The following is a 23,115-nucleotide window of genomic DNA, read 5'->3' as shown; positions in this document are numbered from 1 at the left end:
TTCTACTTACCTCTGACTAATGCACCTAACCTGCACATCCCTGAACACTATGGGCAATTTAGCACGGCCAATTCACCCAACCTGCACATCTTTGGATTGTGGAAGGAAACCGGAGCACCTGGAGGAAACCCAGGCAGACACGGGGAGAATGTGCAAACTCCGCACAGACAGTCACCCAAGGCAGAAATCAAACCCAGATCCCTAGTGCTGTGAGGCAACAGTGCTAACCACTGAGCCACCAGGTCGCTTTTTGAGGAAGCTTTTAAAAACAGCAAAAATAGAAGGAGAAGTTTGATGAAGAGAGAAAATTTGATAACAAATTCCAGAATGCTTGAGTAACATAGTTGAATGGTCTCCTATCAATAGTGGAGCATCAAGAAAGGGGTTACAGAATAGTCCAAAGCTGCAGAACAGGTGTGGGACTAATGGTGGCTTCACATTTAGATTGAAGAGAGGCCTGCATGATTTGGGAACAAAGACATAGTCTGATATCTGAGTGAGACTTAATTTGGGATGGTTGTGGCTTTTCAGGTTCTTGATAAATTTGGTTGAAGCTTGGTAGGCCGCTGTGTGGGGTGGAAAAGTGTGGATAATAATGCACTGTGTGAGGACTCCAGCAAAATGGTAAGTGAGATGTAGGTAGTTATGGGTCATATTGCGAAGTGAAATCTCATAAGAGACTAACAAGCATGATGAATGCAGCTTAAGCAACAGTTAGTTAGAAAGGCTGAAAATGTGGCATATCTGGCAAAAGTTAAACAGAATGGTTTTTCTTCCCAATTTTGAGCTTCAAAAAGTATTAGCTCATTCATAATTTAATGAAGGAAACCACTGGACAGCTGATCCAAATTTAAGTTTACTGTTGATGAACAACACATTAACTTTCAGCAGCATACACTTCATGAACACATTAATGTTGTCAGACAGTTCCCTATAGATGAGAAAAATGGACCAATATTGGAACCTTGGTGTACATGAAATGTAACTATAGGGAAAATGAGAAAATTCAATGAAAGGAGATATACTAACTATATTGGGACAGCTGGGAATAGTATCATTGAGGATCACTGATTTAGGACCATGGTGTAATCAAAGCTTAAAGGGTACAAAAAGCTTACGGAGGGAAGAAGGGGTAACACACCATAACTGGTGTTATGCAGTTTACAGTTGGTTATTTTGAAAATGGCTGACTTGATGCTGTAGGTGGGCTTGAAAGCACAACAAAAGAACTGAGATAGAGAATGGTGGGAGAGATGGCTAATTGGATAGAGTTGTAAGGCAATGTCAATATTTCTGAGCAATCCGTTAATAGGTATTATTATACACCTCTGGAGCAAGTGGGACTTGAACCCAGGTAACTCAGAAATAGAGAAATTACCACTGCACCACAATCCAAAAACCACCCTGTATCAAATACAGATGATATTTCAGGGCAAAAATCACTTCACTCCAGATGGGATTTGAACCCACAAATGCTGGCTTAGGAGGCCAGTGCTTTATCAGGCCACTGGGGCCAAATAGTCAAAGTGCTTAGAGAAGATCTATTGGAAATGTAACCAAATTGATAAATTACACATAAACCAAACTACAACTGATTGATTAAATAACTCAGCTCGTCTCCCTGATCTCATGGTTGCTAGCGTTATTAATAGCTGCTTTTGTTTGGAATTTTCCCATCTACCTACAGGCAATTCCATCAACTTTCCAACATTTGTTTGCCTGCCCTATTTGACTATCATTTCTTCTCTACATCTATATATATTCTTCTTTATGGTCCTCATGTGTTCCCACCATCCAGCTCAGTGCTCTCTCTTTTAAAATTCCCCACTTTAATCTTTTCAGTCTGTCTTCTGCCCTGTTTATAGAATTGATTTCTCTAGGTAGTTTCATGAATTATGTCCTTGATAACTGTGACTACAGTGTGTTAACTTGTTTTGTTCTCCTGCATCGCTCCAAATCTTTAAAATGCAGTATCACCACACAGCATCTCTTCTCCACTATGGAATGGTAGTGCAGTTTAATGGATTAACGAAGGCTCCCAAAGGAATATGGATGCTGGGTCAATTGAAATTTTTAGAATTGAGTTGGATAGATATTTGATTAGGTTATCGATGATCAGTTACAATTTAATTAAATGTTGAAAGAGGCTCCAGGGTCAGAATGACCTATTCCTGTTTCTATATTCTAAGCATAATGGCTTCTCAGCTCCTCACATTAACTTCTGGAATATGCTAAGTATGCAGACTTGGCCCTCTACCCTTTCCCAATTACACAGTATCCTCTAATGACATCATTTGAAGGTGCAAGATCAGTTTCTACATTTATCTTATAGCCATCATTTTTATTTGAAGACGTCATATTTGGCTTGAAACTCCTTTCTCTCAATCCCAAATGCATGCAACATAAAATCTTCAAATCATGAAGGTCCCTTTAATCTGTGTTTGTGTGTGTGTTCTCTTAAATCTATGCTTCTCTGTCACTATTAAACAGCTAATCACTGAACTCTGCTTCTGTTGCTGACCACATGCTGGTCGACATGGTAAATGGCACTGTTCTTTACCTTCCAAAGACCTTCTAAGTCTTCAAGAGAAAATACCACGGATTCTAGATGTCTGAGATAAAAAAAATCCCAGAAAATGCTTGAAATTCATCAGCAGGTCTGGCAGCATCTGTAGAGAGTCAAGATTAGAGTGGTGCTGGAAAAACAAAGCAGGAAAATTGGCATTTCGGGCAAAAGCCCTTCATGAGGAACAATGATTCCTCATGAAAGGCTTTTGCCCAAATCGTCAATGTTTCTGCTCCTCAGCTGCTGCCTGACCTGCTGTGCTTTTCCAGCACCACTCTAATCTTGACTGTAATCTCCAGCATCTGCAGTACCCACATCCGCACCTGTGGAGAGAGCAACAGAGTTAATAACTCAGATCAATAGTTCTTTTGGAGACTGAGAATATTTAGAGATGCAACATAAATAAAACAGTGAACAGAGGGTTTGGGAAAGAACAAGCATTCTGTGGCGGTTGCGACAGGAGAGATTAAGTGTCAAAAAGGATGGCGTAACAAGGCAAACATTGATGGTATGGGACATGTAAAGAAACAAATGATGGGTCTGGAGAAAGAGTAGATGGGAAAGCAGAATCATCATCAACTGTTACTGTCCAAATACAAAAACACAAAGAACAGACAAGAGAAAATGGAGGCAAAGAATATTGTCTGAAATTGTTGAACTCAATGTTAAGCCTGGAAAGCTGTGAACTACCTTGCTGAAAGATGATGTGTTGGTCCTTGAGTTTTCAATGAACTTCAGTAGAACAGTGCAGGATTTGTAAAAAATATATCTTATTCAGAAAAAAAAACAAACAGTACATTCCAAAACATTTTGAATTAAACATCACAAAACTTACAAAAAAAATTCAACTTGTACAATTGTATCATCTTTAAATTTCGCAAATACATTTCACATCAGGTATGCAGCCCAAGAACAACATGTTTCAAATTACAAATAGTATACAATCGTTCTCAAGTTCTCCATACAACATATTTCGTCATATTTTCAGTACTACTTAATTTCAACATACATTCTTTGAAGTATGCAGTGTTCTGGACAAGGCCAGAACATTCAAAACATTTTTTCGGTAAGTGTACAGTGAAAATTACCTGGAGTAAGTTAGCTAGGTTGACTACCAGGTTTTAAAACAGACAAACATTTATTCACAAAATTACACAGTGAAACACAAAGAACAGAATAAAGAACCCCTACAGAGCTCAGTCTGTCCAAACTAGGTTAAAAAGTCACACAACACCAGGTTAGAGTGCAACAGGTTTATTTGGAAACACTAGCTTTCAGAGCACTGCTCCTTCATTAGGTGGTTGTGACTAGACTTAATTATGCTGTTCTGAATAAACATAACAGTCCCAATAAGCAAACCCCCTTGAAAACACAGTAAAAATTGAACAAATGCTAACAGGTTGAAATTAGAAGGGCAAAAGGACCGAGAGAGCCTGTTTCCACACAGCTGAACTCCTAACTAGTTTTGGACTGAACTGCTCAGCTAGAGAGCTGACCATTCTCCTTTCATTACACAGGTCACTTCTAAAACATGACAACTTTGGCCTGAAGTCTCATCTGTTTACATATAAACAAAAAGGTCTCTAAATGCCCTTTAATCTCTGTACCAAACCAGACTGATCAGAGTTGGGAGAGTTTTATGACCCCTCTGAAAAAAAATCAAGGACACAGTATCCTTGAGAAAAGGAACAGCTTTTCGAAAAAAAAGGACAAGCTTTGTGACACCACCACACCTCCCCCACCCCCCCCTAAAAATGAACCATCAATATCAAAAGATGGTTTCATTTTTAAAACCCTTCAAAAACCTGGTTAATAGTCTAAACAGACAGATACATGACATTAAGTACAAACATGCAAACATGCACAATCACATGCAAACTCAGGCTGTGGCACACCCGCCACTGAACGCCCCTGTATGTCATTCAAGCCTCGATAACGTATCGACAATCACATTTTCGTGACCTGCCACATGCCCAATTGTCAAATTGAAATTCTGCAACAACAAGCTCCATCTAAACAGTCTGGCATTTTTGTCCTTAAGTTTTTCACAAATATCAATGAGTTGTGATCAGTATATGTGATTGCCTCAGATGCATTGCTGGTAATATAAACACTGAAATGTTGTAATGTCGACATCAAGTTTAAAGTCTCTTTCTCCACCGTTGAATATTTCTGTTGATGAACGTTCAAATTCCTGGAAAAGAACCCAATGGGTCTTTCTATTCCCTCATCCTCCTCCTCCTGCAGGAACACCGCACTGACACCCACATCACTGGCATCAATAACCACCTTGAAATGCTTCGTGTAATCTGGTGTGGCTAATACTGGGGCAGTGGTTAACACAGTCTTCAGGCTGTCAAATGCCTTTTGACAATCCGCTTTCCACTGAAACTTCTTGTCCTTTTTTAACAATTCGGTGAGTGGAGCAGCCATACTGCTAAAGTTCATCACAAACTTTCGGTAAAATCTGCTCAACCCCAGGAACTGTACTACAGCTTTTTTCTTCGACGGTGTGGGAAATTCCCCAATTACTTTCGTTTTCACATCCTGTCAGGCCATTTGTCTGTGTCTAATAACATGCCATAGGAAAGTGACTTGGGCTTTGGCAAATTCACTTTTAGCTAGGTTTACCACCAAGCATGCCTTCCGAAGTCGATCAAACAAGTTTGATAAATGCTGTAAATGTTCCTTCCATGAGTGACTAAAAATCACCAGGTCATCAATGTATACCACACAGGTGGGTAATCCGGCAATGACCTTATTAGTCAGTCTCTGAAATTTGGCTGCAGTATTTTTCATACTGAATGGCATGGCTTTGAACTGATATAGTCCATTTGGCATTATGAAAGCAGAAATTGCCTTTGCTGTCTCTGACAGAGGTATTTGCCAGTAGCCTCTGAGCAAATCCAACTAATGTAAGTTGCTTGTCCCACTTTTTCAACACAGAGCTCCAACTGTGTGATTGGATAAGTATCAGTATTTGTAACAGCGTTGACGTTGCGATAGTCCACACATAACCATTGGGTACCGTCTGGCCTTGGCACCATCATTATGTGTGAGCTCCAGTCACTGTAACTCACTTCAATTATGCCACCTTGGAGCATGTGCTCTATCTCCTTCTGAACCTGTGCCAACCTTAGAGTGTTATGCCTATAAGGATGTTGCTTAATCGGAACAGCATCTCCTATCTCTATATCATGCATAATTAGGTTAGTACTTCCCAGTTTATTTTCGCGTATCTCTCCATGTGATAGTAATGACCCTTTCAGGTCATTTCGATTTTCTTGTGGAAGGTAACTCAATAATTTATCCCAATTTTTGACAACTTCCTCATTGTCCAATTTGATTTGAGGAATGTCCAGTTCAGAATCCTCTGAACTTGATTCTTCCTTCTGTGCTGTAATCATTAACAACTTGCTTTCTTTTCCTATGAAAATACCTTTTGAACATATTCACATGACACACTCTGTGAGGTTTCTTCCTGAGTGGAGTCCTTATCAAATAGTTCACCTCACTCAATTTCCTCTCAATTTGCTCAGGTCCACTAAACCTTGCTTTTAAAGGCTCGCCTGTTACTGGAAGTAACACCAATACCTTATCCCCAATTGCAAAATTGTGAATTTGTAATTTCTTATCCGCTTTCTGTTTCATTGTATGGTGTGATACTTTTAAATGCTGTCAAGCCAACTCTCCAGCTCTATTTAATCGTTCTCTAAAATTTGACTCCTAGTCCAAAAGGGTAGTCTCTGAATTCTGACTTATTCATTTCTCCTTAGTCAGTTTTAATGGCTCTCTTATTTCATGCCAAAAAATTAATTCAAATGGACTGAATTTGGTCGATTCATTTGGTACATATCTGATCACAAAACGTACAAATGGAACTCTCTTATCCCAATCATCTGGATAATCCTGACCATAAGTCTGATCTCAACATTGTCTTCAGAGTTTGATGCCATCTCTCTAGTGCTACCTGTGATTCTGGATGGTACGTAGTAGATTTGAATTCCTTTATTCCCAAGTTATCCATAACCTCCTTGAATAGTTTGGATGTGAGTTTGATCCTTGATCTGACTGGATCTCTACTGGTAGTCCATATGTAGTAAAAAATGTAAGTAATTCTTCTGCAACCCTTTTTGCTGTAATGTTGTGTAATGGGATTGTCTCTGTCAATCTAGTCGGCACATCCATTATTGTTAATAAATATTTATTCCCACTTTTTGTTTGAGGTAGGGGACCTACACAATCAATCAAGACTCTTGTGAAAGGTTCCTCAAATGCTGGAATATGTATTAAAGGTGCAGGTTTTATTACTGCCTGTGGTTTTCCGATTAGCTGACATGTATGACACGTCTGGCAAAATTCAACTACAGCATGGTTAGCACTGCTGCCTCACAGCGCCAGAGACCCAGGTTCAATTCCCGCCTCAGGCAACTGTCTGTGTGGAGTTTGCACATTCTCCCCGTGTCTGCGTGGGTTTCCTCTGGGTGCTCCGGTTTCCTCCCACAGTCCAAAAATGTGCAGGTTAGGTGAATTGGCCATACTAGATTGCCTGTAGTGTTAGGTGAAGGGGTAAATGTAGGGGAATAGGTCTGGGTGGGTTGCTGTTCGGAGGGTTGGTGTGGACTTGTTGGGCCGAAGTAATCTAATCTAATCTAATCTTTGTGTGGTCCAGGCCAGTAAAAATGTTTTTGTATTTTAGCCTGTGTTTCCTCACCCCTAAATGACCTCCAAGTGTAGCTCATGTGCCACTCACAGGACCTCCTTGCTATATCCTACTGGCAAAAAAAATTGATGAATCTCTGTCCATTTTTCATATGTTTGAATGTGTGATTGTCTCCATTTCCTCATTAAGACATCATTTGTTAAGTAATAACACACAGGGATGCATTCACTCTCCTGCGCTGAAGATGCCTTTTGATACAACTGTTTTAAGTTCTCATCTTTCTGCTGTAACTCCACCAACTTAGCAGAGGTAAAGATACTTCATGTTTACCTATTTGCTCCTGTTCTGTCCCACTTATCTCATCAAAAAAGATCTCAGATAAAGCTATGTCAGCTTCCTTATCTGTGCCTTTTGATCTCTCCTGGTTTAACTTGTGCCTCTGTGATCATGTGATCACACAATCTGGGAAAATTCCCGGATAAACATCCTTCATTTCTTCAGTTGCCTGCATCTCCACTGGCTTTTCAACTAGAGTAGGCAACACACCTACTGGTGAATCAGCTATATCATTTGCAAGGACAAATTGTATTCTTGGAGCTGAGAATTTGTCCAATATTCTACCACAAATTCTCCACTCTTCTCTGGACTCTCTATCTTCACTTTACATAACTGAGTACTTTTTATCTCACCATGAATTCCAGTACCTTTTCTGGCAATAGTCCCTGAGAACTGCATATCTCCTCATCCTTCAGCATTACAGACTGAGAGGATCCTGTATCCCTTAATATTGTAACCTCTTTACCTGCTACCCCTGGCCAATGTCAATAAACTTTACCCTTGCATGTATGTTTTTTAAGCAGGTCTGGTAATTCCTCCTTAATCAATCTCTGATCATCTTGTACACTCTGAGGCAGCTGTCTAACTTCCCTTGTGCTTTTTGTCACTAGTCCAACAAAACGTGCAGGCTGGTCTGGTTTTCCTACATCTGGCTTTCTCCTAGCCCACCAACACTATGATTTCATGTGGCCCACTTTATTACAATGAAAACACTGGAGCTTTTTGACATCTTTGTCCCCCTCCAGCGTTTCGTTTTTTACCCTGTGGTGAGTTATCCTTGTGATCTTCACTGAGATTTGCCTTTCCCTTTCCACATGAGGATTTCTCTTTGCCCCAAATTCTATTCCTCAGGGACTGAAATTGATCCTGGAAGCCAAACCAAGTTTTATGGACCAGCTCATAATCATCAGTCACTTTAGCTGCTAACCTTGCTGTTTTAACACTCTGCTCTTCCACACGAGTTCACACTGCTTCCTCGCTGAGGTTACCTTCAGCCTTTTAAGCTGACTTTCCTTTTTAAGTGTCAGTTTCTAAAGTTCGAATGATCTCTCTTTTTCTCTCTGTTCTGCTGCTCTCTCTTTGTTCCTCTCTTCTGCTTTTAATCGTAACACAAACTGTTTCATTTCTGCTGCCCTTTCCTTATCTCTCACCTCTAACTCAAACTGCTTCATTTGCAATTGAATTCTTGCCATCTCTATAGATTCTAATGGTTTCTCCAGCAAGTTTAAATACTGAGCTACTGATGTAATTATCTCTCCTTTCCTCATGGAAGCAGGCAGTTCCAATTCCAGCTTCCTCTGCTAATTCCTGCAGCTTGGTCTTATTCACTTTTTGCAAAACTTCCAAAGTCACCAACTCCACTTCCAGAAAACTTTTGGTAAATGAAAAACTCATTCCTATCCCAAGCTTTGTCTACCCAACCAAGCCAACACCCGAAATAAAGGCAATAGCACCTACCACTTGCTGTTTAAAATCCCACAAAGAGCCCCCCAATCTGTTATGGACTAGGCCAGACCACTCAAAACATTCTAAAGCAGGCAGCCCAGACCATAACTTTGCAATTTGTTTCAGCAAGTGTACAGTGAAAATTACCCGGATTAAGTTAGCTAGGTTGACTACCAGGTTTTAAAATAGACTAAAATTTATTCACAAAATTACACAATGAAGCACAAAGAACAGAATCAACAACCCCTACAGAACTCAGTCTATCCAAACTGGACTTAATTATGTTGTTCCAAATATTCACAACAGTCCCAATAAGCAAACCCCCTTAAAAAAAACAGTGAAAATGGAACAAATGCTTACTGGATGAAGTTAGAAGGGCAGAAGGAGCGAGACAGCCTATTTCCACACAGCTGAACTCCTAACTAGTTCTGGACTGAACTGTCCAGCTAGAGAGCTGACCACTCCCCTTTCGTTATACAGGTCACTTCTAAAACATGACCACTTTGGCCTGAAGTCTCGTCTGTTTACGTATTAACAAAAAGGCCTCTCAACACCCTTTAATTTCTTTACCAAACCCATCTAATCAGAGCCAGGAGAGTTTTATGATGCCACTGAAAAACATCAAGGACACAGTATCCTTGAGAAAAAGAAAAGCTTTGAGAAAAAAAGGACCAGCTTTGTGACAGCAGCCTATGGATTATTACAATTTACAGCACCAAATTTATGATGACTGAATGCATTTAAATGGAAGCTTATTCCCCATGAGTCTCTGTGGTGGTTGCCCCAAGCTTTAAAGCATCTCTCAGCATGGAGGCCCTCGCCCTTGGAATGTGCCAGCCTGCCACATTCAGTTGAGGACCAACTCTTTGTACAAGAAAACCAGCACACCTCAGCCAGGTCATAGAGCTTCTTTTACTAAGGTGATGGTCTGTCTAGGCACAGTGATTGTTTGTCTCAGTGTGCATCCCATAAACATAGAGTCCTGCATCATGGAGCTACCGGGGATGAAGCTGAACAAAATCCATTCCAGACCTTCTCTCCAAAGCCACATTCCACAAGGTGGGGGACAGCAATCTCTTTCCCTCGAGAATCACTTCAAGGGAAATGTTCAGAAGGGGTGAGACTTTGCGTATGTAGGAAGCATCTGAATGGTCCTTCTCAATACCAGCTAAGCTATGTCGTGGTGCTTGTTTGTACATTTTGGTAATGAGGCATTCTAACAACTGATGTTGACAATTGAATGGATCTACTATTTCTTTTGGATGATGTTATGCGCTGTCCACTTCCTAATGGACATGTGGTCAAAGGTGCTTTTCTATATAAAGGTCTTCACTAGGGTCAGGTAGTATGACACGATCCAACTGCTCCAACTGGCAATGTGGCTAGTCCCATCCCTGATAACACAGAAAGCTGTCTAATCAAATCTAGAGTCAGACAGGACTGCTCTCCCTTGTATTGCTCATGCAGTGTGGATAATCTTTTGCTGAATTCCATCAGGAAGGATGCAATTACAAAAGGGAGGATTATCCCAGTTCGTGGAAGCAATCAGCTTAGAGCCACCTTGTACATGGACAACATTATTATTTTCTATTCTGATCCACTGGCGGTACATCAACTGTTCAGCATCTGCGACCAACTCAAATTGGGTTTGGGACCCAAGGTAAACTGAGGCAAGGGTGAGGCCATATTGTTTGACTAATCCCTTGTCCTTTCACTGAGGCAGTTTCAACCCCAGGGCATCAATGTGGACTACAACAGTTTCCTCATTTCCCCTTCCCCCACCTCACCCTAGTTCTAAACTTGCAGCTCAGCACTGTCCCCATGACTTGTCCGGACTTGTCCTACCTGCCTATCTCCTTTTCCACCTATCCACTCCACCCTCTCCTCCCTGACCTATCACCTTCATCCCCTCCCCCACTCACCCATTGTACTCTATGCTACTTTCTCCCCACCCCACCCTCCTCTAGCTTATCTCTCCACGCTCCAGGCTCACTGCCTTTATTCCTGATGAAGGGCTTTTGCCCGAAACGTCGATTTCGAAGCTCCTTGGATGCTGCCTGAACTGCTGTGCTCTTCCAGCACCACTAATCCAGAACCTTGTCCTTTCACTGTCGTGTCATATTACCCAAAGGGGCAGCAGATTTGGTTCTGAGGGATCATGGTGTGCACTATAAGTGGAAAGAATGAATAGTCAAGATCCAATAAAAACTGAGCATGGGGAAATTATACTCCTGATCCATTGTGGGTAAGAACTGGGCCATCAGGAGCAAGGAACTCTTGGTGCTGCTATATAGGGCCCATCTGGCTCATTCCACATACCTTAGTGATCTCCTGAACCATCTTCTGCTTTATATAGAGGTCAAAAATGAAATCTTTTCACATGGACACAATATAGAGGCTTCCACATACAAAGGAGGCACATTCCCAACATTACCTTTATCCCACTTAGACAGACAGGAGGCTGAAAGAACACAGTAAGCCAACAGCATCAAGAGTTGGAGAAGTCAACGCTTTAGGTATAACTCTTCTTCAGCACTTGGGGTGGGTGTGAGCAGAGCTGCGTATAAAGGGAGGCCGGGGGAGCGAGATTGCTGGGTGGTGATGTAAAGACAGGTGAACACAGGTAGAGGGTACGACCTGATTGGTCGATGGGAGGAATGAATCTGATTGCTAACTGGAAGGAAGGTTCATAGCTTGTAGCTCGATCAGAGGAATGGAAGGGAGGGGCAGCAGCTGGGAGTCAGGGGATCCCTTCCCAGCCCTTCCCCCTCCCTTTCATTTCTCTGATCGACCCTTCCTTCCAGCTACCAACAGGATTCATTCTTCCCATTGACCAACTAGGTCGTACCCTGTACTTGTGTCCACCTATCCCCACCTCACCACCCTGCACTGCGCCCCCCTTCATCTGCAGCATTCCTTATCCCCACCTCCATTCCTGAACAAGAACTATACCCACAACATTGACTTCTCCACCTCCTGATGCTGCCTGGCCTGATGTGTTCCTCCAGCCTCCTGCCTGTCTACCTTGGATTCCAGCGTCTGCACTTTGTTTTTGTTTCTAACTGTCATCCCACTAGCCACCTTTCTGAGCAGCTGCAATAAGCTGGAGTGACAGTATGTGAACACCAAGTGGAACTGTGTAGGAATGTAGAAACAAGGGTAGGCCATTCAGCCGATCGAGCCTTCTCCATCATTTAATATGATAACTGAACACTTCAATCACTTCTACCTACCCCATCACCATTGGTGATCATAAATGTATCAGCATAAGATGTTGAGTCAATGCAGTGCAATGCCAAACATTACCTTGAACCAACACAAAAGTCCATAGTCATCAATGGACCTCAACCTGAAGAGAAAGAAAGGGAACGCTCAGGACTGAAAGGTTAGAATGAGGCTGGAGCAGAGTTTTAAAATAACAGGTGACTGAAGACTTAGAGTCACACATGCAGACTGTACGGAGGTGTTCCACGAGGCACTCTCCAAATTTGCATTAGCTCTCCTCAATGTAGAGGAGACTTTTATGTGTTTCTACATTTCCAGCTTCCACCTCCTACACATCATCTGTCTCCTCTTCACTGGCTCTCGCCTCCCAAATGTTCATTTCAGTTTTCATTCACATCGAGACTCAAAATCTTCTGCTGGATGATGCCCCAATGTTCATACACTGCAAACCTCTTGTCTAATACCCTTTCTCCATTCTGCACCTCGTTTTCACCAGTACCACATTTTCAGTTACATGCTCTAGCAACCGGAGTTAAAATTCTTACCCTTCAGATTCCTTGTTCAGCACCATAACCCATCTCCCTTAATTCTACATTCCTCTGACCGCCGTCACTTGCACACCCCTTGCTTCATTCTCCTCTCTATCAGTGGCCATACCTTCAGATGCTTAGAATTGAAGCTTGGGAATCTTATTTTTACATGTTTCTCCAGCTCTTAAGATTTCTCCTGTCCTTTAAGATCTTCCTACAAATATATTTATTAATATGCTGAAAACACTCCATAACTTCTAAAAAAATGTATTAACTGCCAGTATAAATTTCTTTGGAAATTAACAAGCCATGAACAAAATACAATGCAGATAAATTCACAATTAAATACACAGTGGCAGCGTGTACAAGATACAATGCAACAACTCACCAAGCCTCCTGAGACATTCTCTTCCAAACCTCTACCACCTAGAAGGACAAGGACAGCAGATACATGGGATCACAACCACCCACAAGTTCCCTGACCAGCTATGCACCATCCTGACTTGGAAACCTGACACTGTACCTTCACTGTCACAACAAGTATTTCCATTACGGCAACAGCTTTGGGTTGTAAAGTCTTCACAGGCTGCAAGGGAAGCTATTTCCACACTGGAGATGGGCAATAGTAATTACATTCCGAGACAGCGTTTCTCCTACTCTTCAATATATTGATAGTCTCATTGATAAATTCCTTAAAAATTACTTATTTATGAAATGCTATTAAGTTGAATCCACTGTTTTTACTTTGGAGACCATAGGCTGTAGAAAACCAATTCCATCAGTTCTGAATCCCCAACAGGAGGCACATTCAAACAGAGAAAGGGTTATACATTGCTCTGCAACAGTCCCTGTACTGTGAATTCCCTTTGAGTGCAGCTGTGAGCACAAGATTGGTAAATATTAAACTCAAATTCCATTAAGACTAGAATTGCTGGTGGAAGCATGTGTTCTGGATTCAATTTATCTGGTTAACATTCCAAAACTTCAGACAATATAAATAAATTATATCAGCAAATAAGAAGACAAGCTGCTAATAAGACTGGGTTGTTGGATTCAGGGGCCATATGTAGTCTTCCTTTGTTGCAGTTTCTTTTGAAGTAGTCGCCCAGGCAAATTCTCGATTGTTTAAGTCCTTTGCCATGTGAATGCGGAAAACCCTCACATGTTTGTGGAATTTTCTCTTGGTGGATTTGTATATTTTGTGCAAAGCCCAATTAATTAAGCACTTGCTACTGAAAGGTGAACGATCCAGTGATTATATAAAATTTAAAAAAGTTGATGATGAATGCAGAACGTTGGCTGAATTTATTTAAAATAAAAATAAAAATAGTAAGTGCTGGAAAGACTCAGCTGGTCTGGCAGCATCTTTGGAGCGGGAAACAAGAATAATGTTTCCAGTTCAAAATGACTTTTCACTGCTGTGGACTCAAAACATTAGCCTTGTTTGTCTTGACATGGATGCTACCAATGAGATGAATTCCTCCAGCACTTTCTATTTTTATTTCAGATCTTCAGCATATTTTCTTTTTATTTGAGGAATAAGTACATTTTACCTCTAAAATTGAACAAATTTGTCGCTCACTTTTTCTGTTGCCTTTCTGGAAGCTTTGGTGAAATCATGAGCTCTGTAGACTCTTGACTGTGTATGGCATCAGTTTGGCATAACAAAATGTAATCCCATATGTGTTTTGAAATGTCTGGTCACTACACTAATCATTGTGCATTTTGTGATATCACGATGTCTCTGTGGAATTTGTATAGGGTTGGGAATTTGCGTAGACTTTGGTATAGTCATTCCTTGTTCATACACCAATCAATCTCTCATGATTGTCAAACGTTGTTTCTGCTCTGATAATGTTTCAGCACTTGGAGTGCTAGATTATATTTTGACCACACTTGCAGACCAAGACATCTGATCTCTATGCACTCATCATTATATTTCTAAGTTGCATGAATTCCTCTGAATTTGATCCTCAGTTAAAGAGTTAGTTGCTGTAAAATAAGACTCTACTTCTGATATACTAAAAAGATAAACCCCTTTTTTGCTCAATCCACTGTAAAATTTCAGAGTGTATCTGCTGCTATGTGCACCTTGTCTGGAACATTGATTATAAAACATAATCATATCTCATCAGTCTAAAGGCCGAACGTGGATGTGTAGAAGCATTCTTGAGGTTTCTTTTGATCTCAATCACATTACCAAAGGTTTCTAGTCCAACTCATCTTGGAATTTCAATCCCTTGGGATAATCTACAAGCCTTTCACATCCTCATGTAACTGCTACCACCTCCTTTTCCATGACTGTATATTGTTCAGCCTTCAAAGCTGTCAATAGTTTTCAATGTTCCATCAGTTTGCATAATGACTACTCCTAGACCAGCAGACAATATGTACATGACTATTATAGTGAATAAACGTGGACTATAACGTGTGAAAACATCAGTAGAAAGTAACATCGCTTTAATCTTTTCAAAAGCTGCAGTCTGTTCCTGGCTCCAATATATAATTGCTGACCTTTTTTCAAATGGTATCTTATGGGTTGAATAGGATTGATTCAGTTGGGGATAAACTTTCATTTTTGCACATAAATATCAAATCTTTACTAATGGCTCTAGTCTTCCTAGGAACTACTGTGATGCCTTTTCCGTGCATAATGTGCCCTAGAAATGTCATTGTCAGTCGAGAGGATTGGCATTTCTCATATAGTGTAAGGCCTGTAATCCGTAGTGCTTTTAACACATCACCTATTTTGCTTCGAGGGTTCAAGTCATTGTCCTTTTGGAAAATCTCTGGTGCTGACTTGGTGAACTTGGGTAAAGATTAGATTAGATTACTTTACAGTGTGGAAACAGGCCCTTCGGCCCAACGAGTCCACACCGACCCGCCGAAGCGCAACCCACCCATACCCCTACATTTGCCCCTTACCTAACACTACAGACAATTTAGCATGGCCAATTCACCTAACCTGCACCTGTGGGAGGAAACCGGAGCACCCGGAGGAAACCCACGCAGACACGGGGAGAATGTGCAAACTCCACACAGTCGCCTGAGTCGGGAATTGAACCCGGGTCTCTGGCGCTGTGAGGCAGTAGTGCTAATCACTGTGCCGCCCACCTCTGTGTCTCCTAGATCTTGGAGTTTTATGTTTACTGACCTGACTCTCCCAGATTTCAACCATGGCAAGCTTTCTGCCAGAATTGAAACAGCTGCTCTTGTGTTGAGTGTACATTCTGTTTCAGTGCTTTGTACCTTCAAGTTGATGAACCACAGTCTGTTTGAACTCTCTTTGACTCCATCTAGGAATGTTGTGTTCACGTTTTGTTCTGTTTTTGTAATTTTTGAACATTTTCCTAGTTGCCTGATTTCCAAATCTCTGGAAATTTTCCTTTTGCATGACCTTTTCTTTGATTTGAGGGTATAATGGTGCTCTTCCCTTACCATGTTTTTAAAAATTCCCCTGCTGCTGAACATTCATTATGGATTCACATCTTGATCACTCAAATAGGATTGATGATGTTGATTTCTGCTCTTGACATTTTGGCTGCCTTTTTGAAGGATAATGACACCATCTTGGGATCTATACATGCTGACCATGTCAGAAGAATCTCTAATGTTTGTTTTCAGTGCTGACTGAGTTTGTACCTGCTTTGTTCCGGTTTTTAGTGAATTACATTGCCTGTTCTCCTTGGATTTAAGAAAATCTGACATCTTCTCGTGTCTAACGTTGACTACTAGACAGTTTCTAATTCATTCAAAGATCCATATTTGCAATATCCTTATAGATGATATAAATGCAAATGTTCTCTCAAGTGCTGACATTGCTGTTTTAATTTCACCTTTTCTATTACTATATTTCTTTTGGAGCTCAAGTACATATCAAATACTTTAAGCAATACATTATTGTATTTTCTTCCCTTAGCAGAACATCATCAGCAATTGGACCTGTAGCATATAAAAACTTGGTTTGATGGCAATGCTCCTTTGTTAATAAGCCTGGAGCCATTCTATCATGTTGAAACTGTTTCACATGTCGGCGCAAAACTAAGGGCCAAAGGGCCTGTACCGCGCTGTAATGTTCTATGTTCTATGATGATTCCATAGCTTCCACTTCTGGCCTTGCTATGGGACCTTCCATATTGTCGAATGGTAGACATTATGGCAAGGTCTCTACTGAAACTATCATCCTTACAGACGATCATTCTTGATTGAGTACTTGGGTTTGACCTTCTTACTGTTTAATATATTCCAATCCCATTGAAACAACATCCTCACCCAATCCTTCAATTCTAAAGAAGAGCCATATCAGCCTCAAAACATTACCTCTGTTTCTTTCTCCACAGATGCTGCCAAACCTGCTGAATTTCTCCACACTTTCTGTTTTTATTTCAGATTTCCAGCACATTCAATATTTTGCTTTGAATCCAATCCTATGATGTTCCTCTTTAGAAGGTTGCTATTAATGGTGAGGCTTCAAAGTCTTCCAAAGTTCTTTTTCCAGCCATCAGATGTCTTGCTGCTGTGTAGTTCTGTAATCAAAGTTTTCTGAGGTCTTTTCTTTACTGTCAGAGTCCTTTTTTTCCTCAGTGTATTGGCCTGTCTTTGTGGTCTTCCTGCTTTTCACTCAGCTGCAATTTTGAAGTCTCCTGATGTCTTGCTCTGCCTTTGGAGTTTTTTGTTTTCAGCTGTATCCCATGGGTTCAGATGTAAATTCAGATCCTGCCTCTGTTCATTTTCCCTAGCTGCTACCTTCTGTTATATTGTACTTTAAGCCAATATTGATATCAGCATATTGAGAAACAGAATTGGAATACCTTCAGCAGGGTGTTCTGCATGTACACTCCCCTGAGGCTGCTTGATTCTTAACGTTAAGTAAAGTTATTCAACTCCTTATGCTGCAACACTCCTTTGTTTACATCTTTATATTGTTAATTACTAAATACTCTAGGAAAATGTCCATGATCTCTCTCTTCACATGCTCATTCTAGTTTACTGTTACTGATGAGAGTCATGTGATGAAGTGCATCATCCCATTTTACCACTCTTTGATTTCACTGTTCCCCTTCAGGCATCATCCAGACTATTTGAGAGCCACCATAACACAGCTGATTTCACTATGGGGGTCTATGGGTAGGATGAGAAGGCAAGGCCTACATAGGGCCTCAGCAGACCATGGACCCCATTAAGCTATTGACGTCATGTTGAACATCTAAATAATGAAGTTAAGCAACCTCCTCCCAACCCCAACCAAAGCATGCTAAATAATCTAAACAAAGAAGAGCCTGCGTTAGAAGAGGTAATTGAGACAATAAAGGGAAGGCTGTAAAGTTAATTCCCTCCAGTTCCCTCCCCTTCAGTATTTAGAGGTACCCTCACTGCTTTATATTACCAGATCTCAGGCCTTCTACCATTGCCAAATTAATTCTCTCCATATCCTGGATTACCATCAGTTACAATATTCATGCTTCTCAATACACATTTTAATGCCTCTAACTCTTTGTCAGCACTGTCACCACCAGCACACACTGTACACCATTAACAGATGAACAGATCTTCCTCACAATGCTCTCATAAGCCAGCAAGCTCTGACAAATCCATGCATACCCCACAAATGTGTTTTTCATTTCTTATATATAACTGACATATATAACCATTTCCCAAATCATCAGATACTCAAACTCTTTAGCTACTTCCATACTTTCCTCTTTAATCTTCTAGTTTTAGTTTCTGTTCCAACATTATGCCAACACTTGAGAATTGTTAACACATATGGTATTTTTAAATCAAATTTAATTCCACTTAATCATCATTTAAGTTGCATAAACATTTCTCATTCAGACTAGTTTAAAAAATCCCACACATATCCAGCATAAAATCTTTGACTAGGTGGTATTGAGTTTAGATTCTAGTTGCTGTACTGTTGGAAGTTTTGTTTTTTGGACGAGATGTTAAACTAAGGCTGTCTCAGCCCTCTTATCCTATTTTGAAGAAATATAGGGGAGTTATCCCCAGTGTCTTGGCCAATATTTTAATCCCTCAATCAATGTAACAAAAACAGATTATCTGATGAGTATGAAGTTGCTGTTTGAGGAAGCTTGCTGTGTGCAAATAATTGCATGGTTTCCTCCTTTACAACAGTGACTACTCTTCAGAAGCATTACACTGGCTGTGAAACACTGAGATAACTGATGGTCATGAAAAATACATATAAAATGCTTCTTTTCTTTCTCCTGCTCACATTGATAAATCATACTAGAGCATAATTAAATATTGGGAACTTACTTTCAGTTGATAAGTGCCTGAAAGCAATCTTTAAGGAAAATATTAAGGCACCATTATATATTGATTTGTCAGGGTAATAATCAGATTTAGAAAGTGATTTCACATCTTAACGTTTTTCTTCATAAATAGAGATGAGCATGCTATAACCACATGTCTTCTTCATGGTTGGCAGCTATTTAGATAAGATGGGCTCTTGCTGTTATTTCTAGCTACACAATATGGTCTTCCAGGTAATCAGAAAGGCTATTAATGTCCACTCATCTTGGCAATATTATGGAGTGGTTTCCAAAATGCTCTGCTACCGCAGAAGATTTTTCAAGATTTTTCTCTTGAAAACTCATCAATTTATTGTATATGGTTAGGACAATTCCAAAGCATATTAAATTGTCAGTAAATACCTCTCAGTATGTTTTATTTGTATAACCTGCTAGTCTCGAAAAAGAACAGGTTTTTTTACAATATGCGCTAATATGTGATAACATGAGGAATGAGCTCACTAACATATTTATGCTAAGCAGTATATAATAAAATCCTCTTCATGAACTGAATGAGTTGATATGTTAATAACCATTGCAGTCTTCACCAGCTGAGAAAATAACCAAGTAAGAAAATAAACCCTTGTTTCCAGAATTGCATAAAATAAGAGACTTTTGTAGATGAATTGTAGGTTATAAAAGGTCATTGACCAGAAACTCTCCACAAATGCTACCTGACCCACTGTGTACTATTTTATCTTATTGTTCAGATTTGTAACACTTGCAGTATTCTGCCTTTCCATGGTTGGCCCCATCTGCTGAAAGGATTTGAACTTTTACAGGAATTTGTACCAGTTTATGTGCCAGTGCTTTTTATCCAATTCGTTCATCCCTTTTCTTCTGTAAGGGTTAGGGTAGCTCGCCGAAGCATGTCTTTTTCTTGAATGAACCAGAACTGAGCATGGACTAGCGTGGATTATACATTACCATAGCACACTCCATAGCCCAGAGACAGTTTGGTCCGAAATATACTTCTTTCTGCAAATAACTTCCAACTGCCCATTAACAAATCTTCCCATACTGTGTATAATTGCTGTTTTCTGTACTCTCTATAATTGAATTTTCAGCCAAAGCTTTTTAGTGCTTTGACTTTAATCTATTTATTTGGGAAAAATCCTTCTTTTTGGTCGTGTACACATGAGCTTGGTCAATTTTGTGTCTTTTATAGGGTGATCAAATTCTCATCAAAGGTGGGAGGATCATCAATGATGACCGGTCTTACTATGCCGATATTTATCTAGAAGATGGAATCATAAGGTAAGCTTCCAGGTCAAACTCATACAGGACCATGCCCTTCTGTTGCTCAAAATACTTTGTCAAGAAACATATATCTAACTGCTAATTCGGAAAATGTATGATTTTTAGATTACATTACATTGCAGTGTGGAAACAGGCCCTTCAGCCCAACAAGTCCACACCAACCCGCCGAAGCGCAACCCACCCATACCCCTACATTTACCCCTTACCTAACACTACAGGCAATTCAGCATGGCCAATTCACCTGACCTGCACATCTTTGGACTGTGGGAGGAAACCGGAGCACCCAGAGGAAACCCACGCACCCACGGGGAGAACGTGCAAACTCCACACAGTCAGTCACCTGAGGCAGGAATTGAACCCGGGTCTCTGGTGCTGTGAGGCAGCAGTGCTAACCACTGTGCCACGTGCCACCCACAAGTAGATATTACCAATGGATAGGAAATAGAATACAGGACTAGGGCTGCAATGAAAACCTAAACCTAAACTTGCATCTAAATTTTGAAGGTCATTTACAAAAGAACCAGGTTACCTTCTGTTAGGGTAATAATCGAGGCTGGCCTTCAATTCAAGGATGATGTCTATTCAGGGCTGTGTATTCATATCATAAAAGAGGCCGATTATCTTTGAGCACATGATGCAGGGCATCCTTCAAGCTGGTGGGAGCCTGAGTGCAGGGCCTGCTACCTTTCCTTTCCTTTCCTTTCCTTCTCTGTCACTCCTCTCCCATATCTTTAATATATTTTAGGTCAAAACATGGTGCAGCTTTGAAGTAATTTAGAGCTTTTAACTCTTTGTTTAAAGCTATCTGAGATCAGGTGCATTTCCCTGATAACTTCTCTCTGCTGAATTCAAGCTAGGAAATTTTACAAATGCTTAAAGTTTTGGGTTTTTAACATTTACATAACATCCCACCCTGCCTCCTGTAAAAATCCCACAGAAGTTAACAAAAAGCCTACTTCATTTGAATGAGCCTTTGCCATGCTATAATTGCCCTGGATATTTTAGGGGTTCAAGATTTTTTTCATCAGATAATAAATTTCCCCAATTAAGAAAGTGTAGGAGATATTTAGGTTTGTTTCAGTTCTAACAGACGAAGGCCTTTGAATGAGATGATTTATTAATTTTACAATTTAGTTAACAGAAATTAACAAGCAATACACCCAGAGTGGATAAATATATAGCTACGCTAAAATCAAAAGATGCTATTCTAAATCCAATAAAATTTAGTTTGGTGTCATTTATAGTTGATCATGAATGTCTAAGAATATCAGACAATATCTGGCAATTTCTTAGAATAGAATACCCAACAATATCTAAGAAAAGCAGATGGAGCTTAATGAAATAAATATAAGATGCTGTACTTTGGTAGGGCAAATCAGGGCAGGATATATGTACTTAACAGTAGGGGTTGAGAGTTTGGTGCTGGAAAAGGACAGCAGGTCAAGCAACATCCAAGGAGCAGGAGAATTGACATTTCAGGCCTAAGTCCTTCAAGGAGGAATGATGAACTTAAGATCCCCAACCTTAGGTTCACCTGGACTACCTCAGCCACCTTCCTCCCCTTCCTGGACCTCTCCATCTCCATCAATGGTGACCAACTCAGCACGGATATCTTCTACAAACCCAATGGCTATCACAGCTACCTGGACTACAACTCCTTCCACCCTGCCTCCTGTAAAAACGCTATTCCTTACTCACAATTCCTCCGCCTCTGCCACATCTGCTCCCAGGCACACCAAATCTGCCACCGAACACACCATATGTTTTGAGTAACGTGAAACGAACCCGGTCTGTTTCCCTGATAGCTACTTAGGGGGTTAACTGGATTGTATCCTGAAGCTGTTGTTTATTCATTCACTGGGACAATTATTCTTTCATTAATGAAGGTCAGGATTGGTCACTTGTCTGTCAGCCTGCAAATGGTAGCGAATGCTCTTTCCAAAAACTGTCAGGAAGACTGTATTCATGGCCTTGGAGTAGGTCCGTTCAAAATGTTATTGTTTTCTTTTTTAATTAAAGGCCGGAACAGAATGTTGGTCTTGTTTATCGCCCCTCAACTATCTTGTGTATTAATTCTCAGGTAGGCTGCCTCTATTTGTTTGTCTGGCATTTTGTATGAGCCAACATGTGCCATTCTGTTCCAGACCGTAATTTCCCCTTCCATTTGGCCAATGATGCCCTCTAGCGCATCCCATCCACTTCCCACACCTCCGTCCTCGAACCCCACCCCTCCAACTGCAACAAGGACAGAACCTCCCTGATCCTCACCTTCCACCCAACCAACCTCCAGATACTTTCTCTACACTTAATGGTAGAGTCCTGGGGGGGTTTGCCGAACAAAGAGACCTTGTTCTGCAGGTTCATAGTTCCTTGAACGTGGAGTCACAGGTAGACAGGGTATTGAAGAAGGTATTGATATCCTTGCCTTTACCGGTAAGCACATTGAGTAGAGGAGTTGGGATTTCATGTTTTGGCTGTACAGGATATTGCTTAGACCACTTTTCAGTATTGCATTCAATTCTCGTCCCTCTGCTATAAGAAAAATGTTAAACTTGAAAGAGTGCAGAAGAGATTTATGAAGATGTTGCTGGGGTGGAGTGTTTGTGCAATGGGAAGAGGCTGAATAGGCTGGGGCTGTTTTCCTTAGAGCGTCGGAGGCTGAGGAATGACCTTAAAGAGTTTTATAAAATCATGAGGGGCGTGAATTCTGACCAGATTCTGATTCAGGACTTTGCCTTCTCTTGGTTCCCAATGTTGATCCAATTCATTTTGCAT

General features: G+C 40.6%; 1 protein-coding gene across 2 annotated transcripts in view; it reads left to right on the top strand.

Moving 5' to 3' along the window:
- Nucleotides 1-23,115, top strand: part of LOC122539416 (dihydropyrimidinase-related protein 1-like) — a 59,577-nt gene that overhangs the window by 5,213 nt on the left and 31,249 nt on the right. For both annotated transcript variants that reach the window (XM_043674232.2, XM_043674233.2), the window contains exon 2: nucleotides 20,249-20,337. In XM_043674232.2, coding sequence (XP_043530167.2) covers nucleotides 20,249-20,337 — 89 coding nt within the window. The remainder of the gene's footprint in view (nucleotides 1-20,248; nucleotides 20,338-23,115) is intronic.

The sequence above is a fragment of the Chiloscyllium plagiosum genome, unplaced genomic scaffold (assembly GCF_037043375.1).
Source record: "Chiloscyllium plagiosum isolate Xiang-an unplaced genomic scaffold, Cpla_swu_hap1 HiC_scaffold_36, whole genome shotgun sequence".
NCBI classification, from domain to species: domain Eukaryota; kingdom Metazoa; phylum Chordata; class Chondrichthyes; order Orectolobiformes; family Hemiscylliidae; genus Chiloscyllium; species Chiloscyllium plagiosum.
The sequence above is the reverse complement of the archived record's forward strand: the minus strand, read 5'-3'. Positions and strand labels throughout refer to the sequence as shown.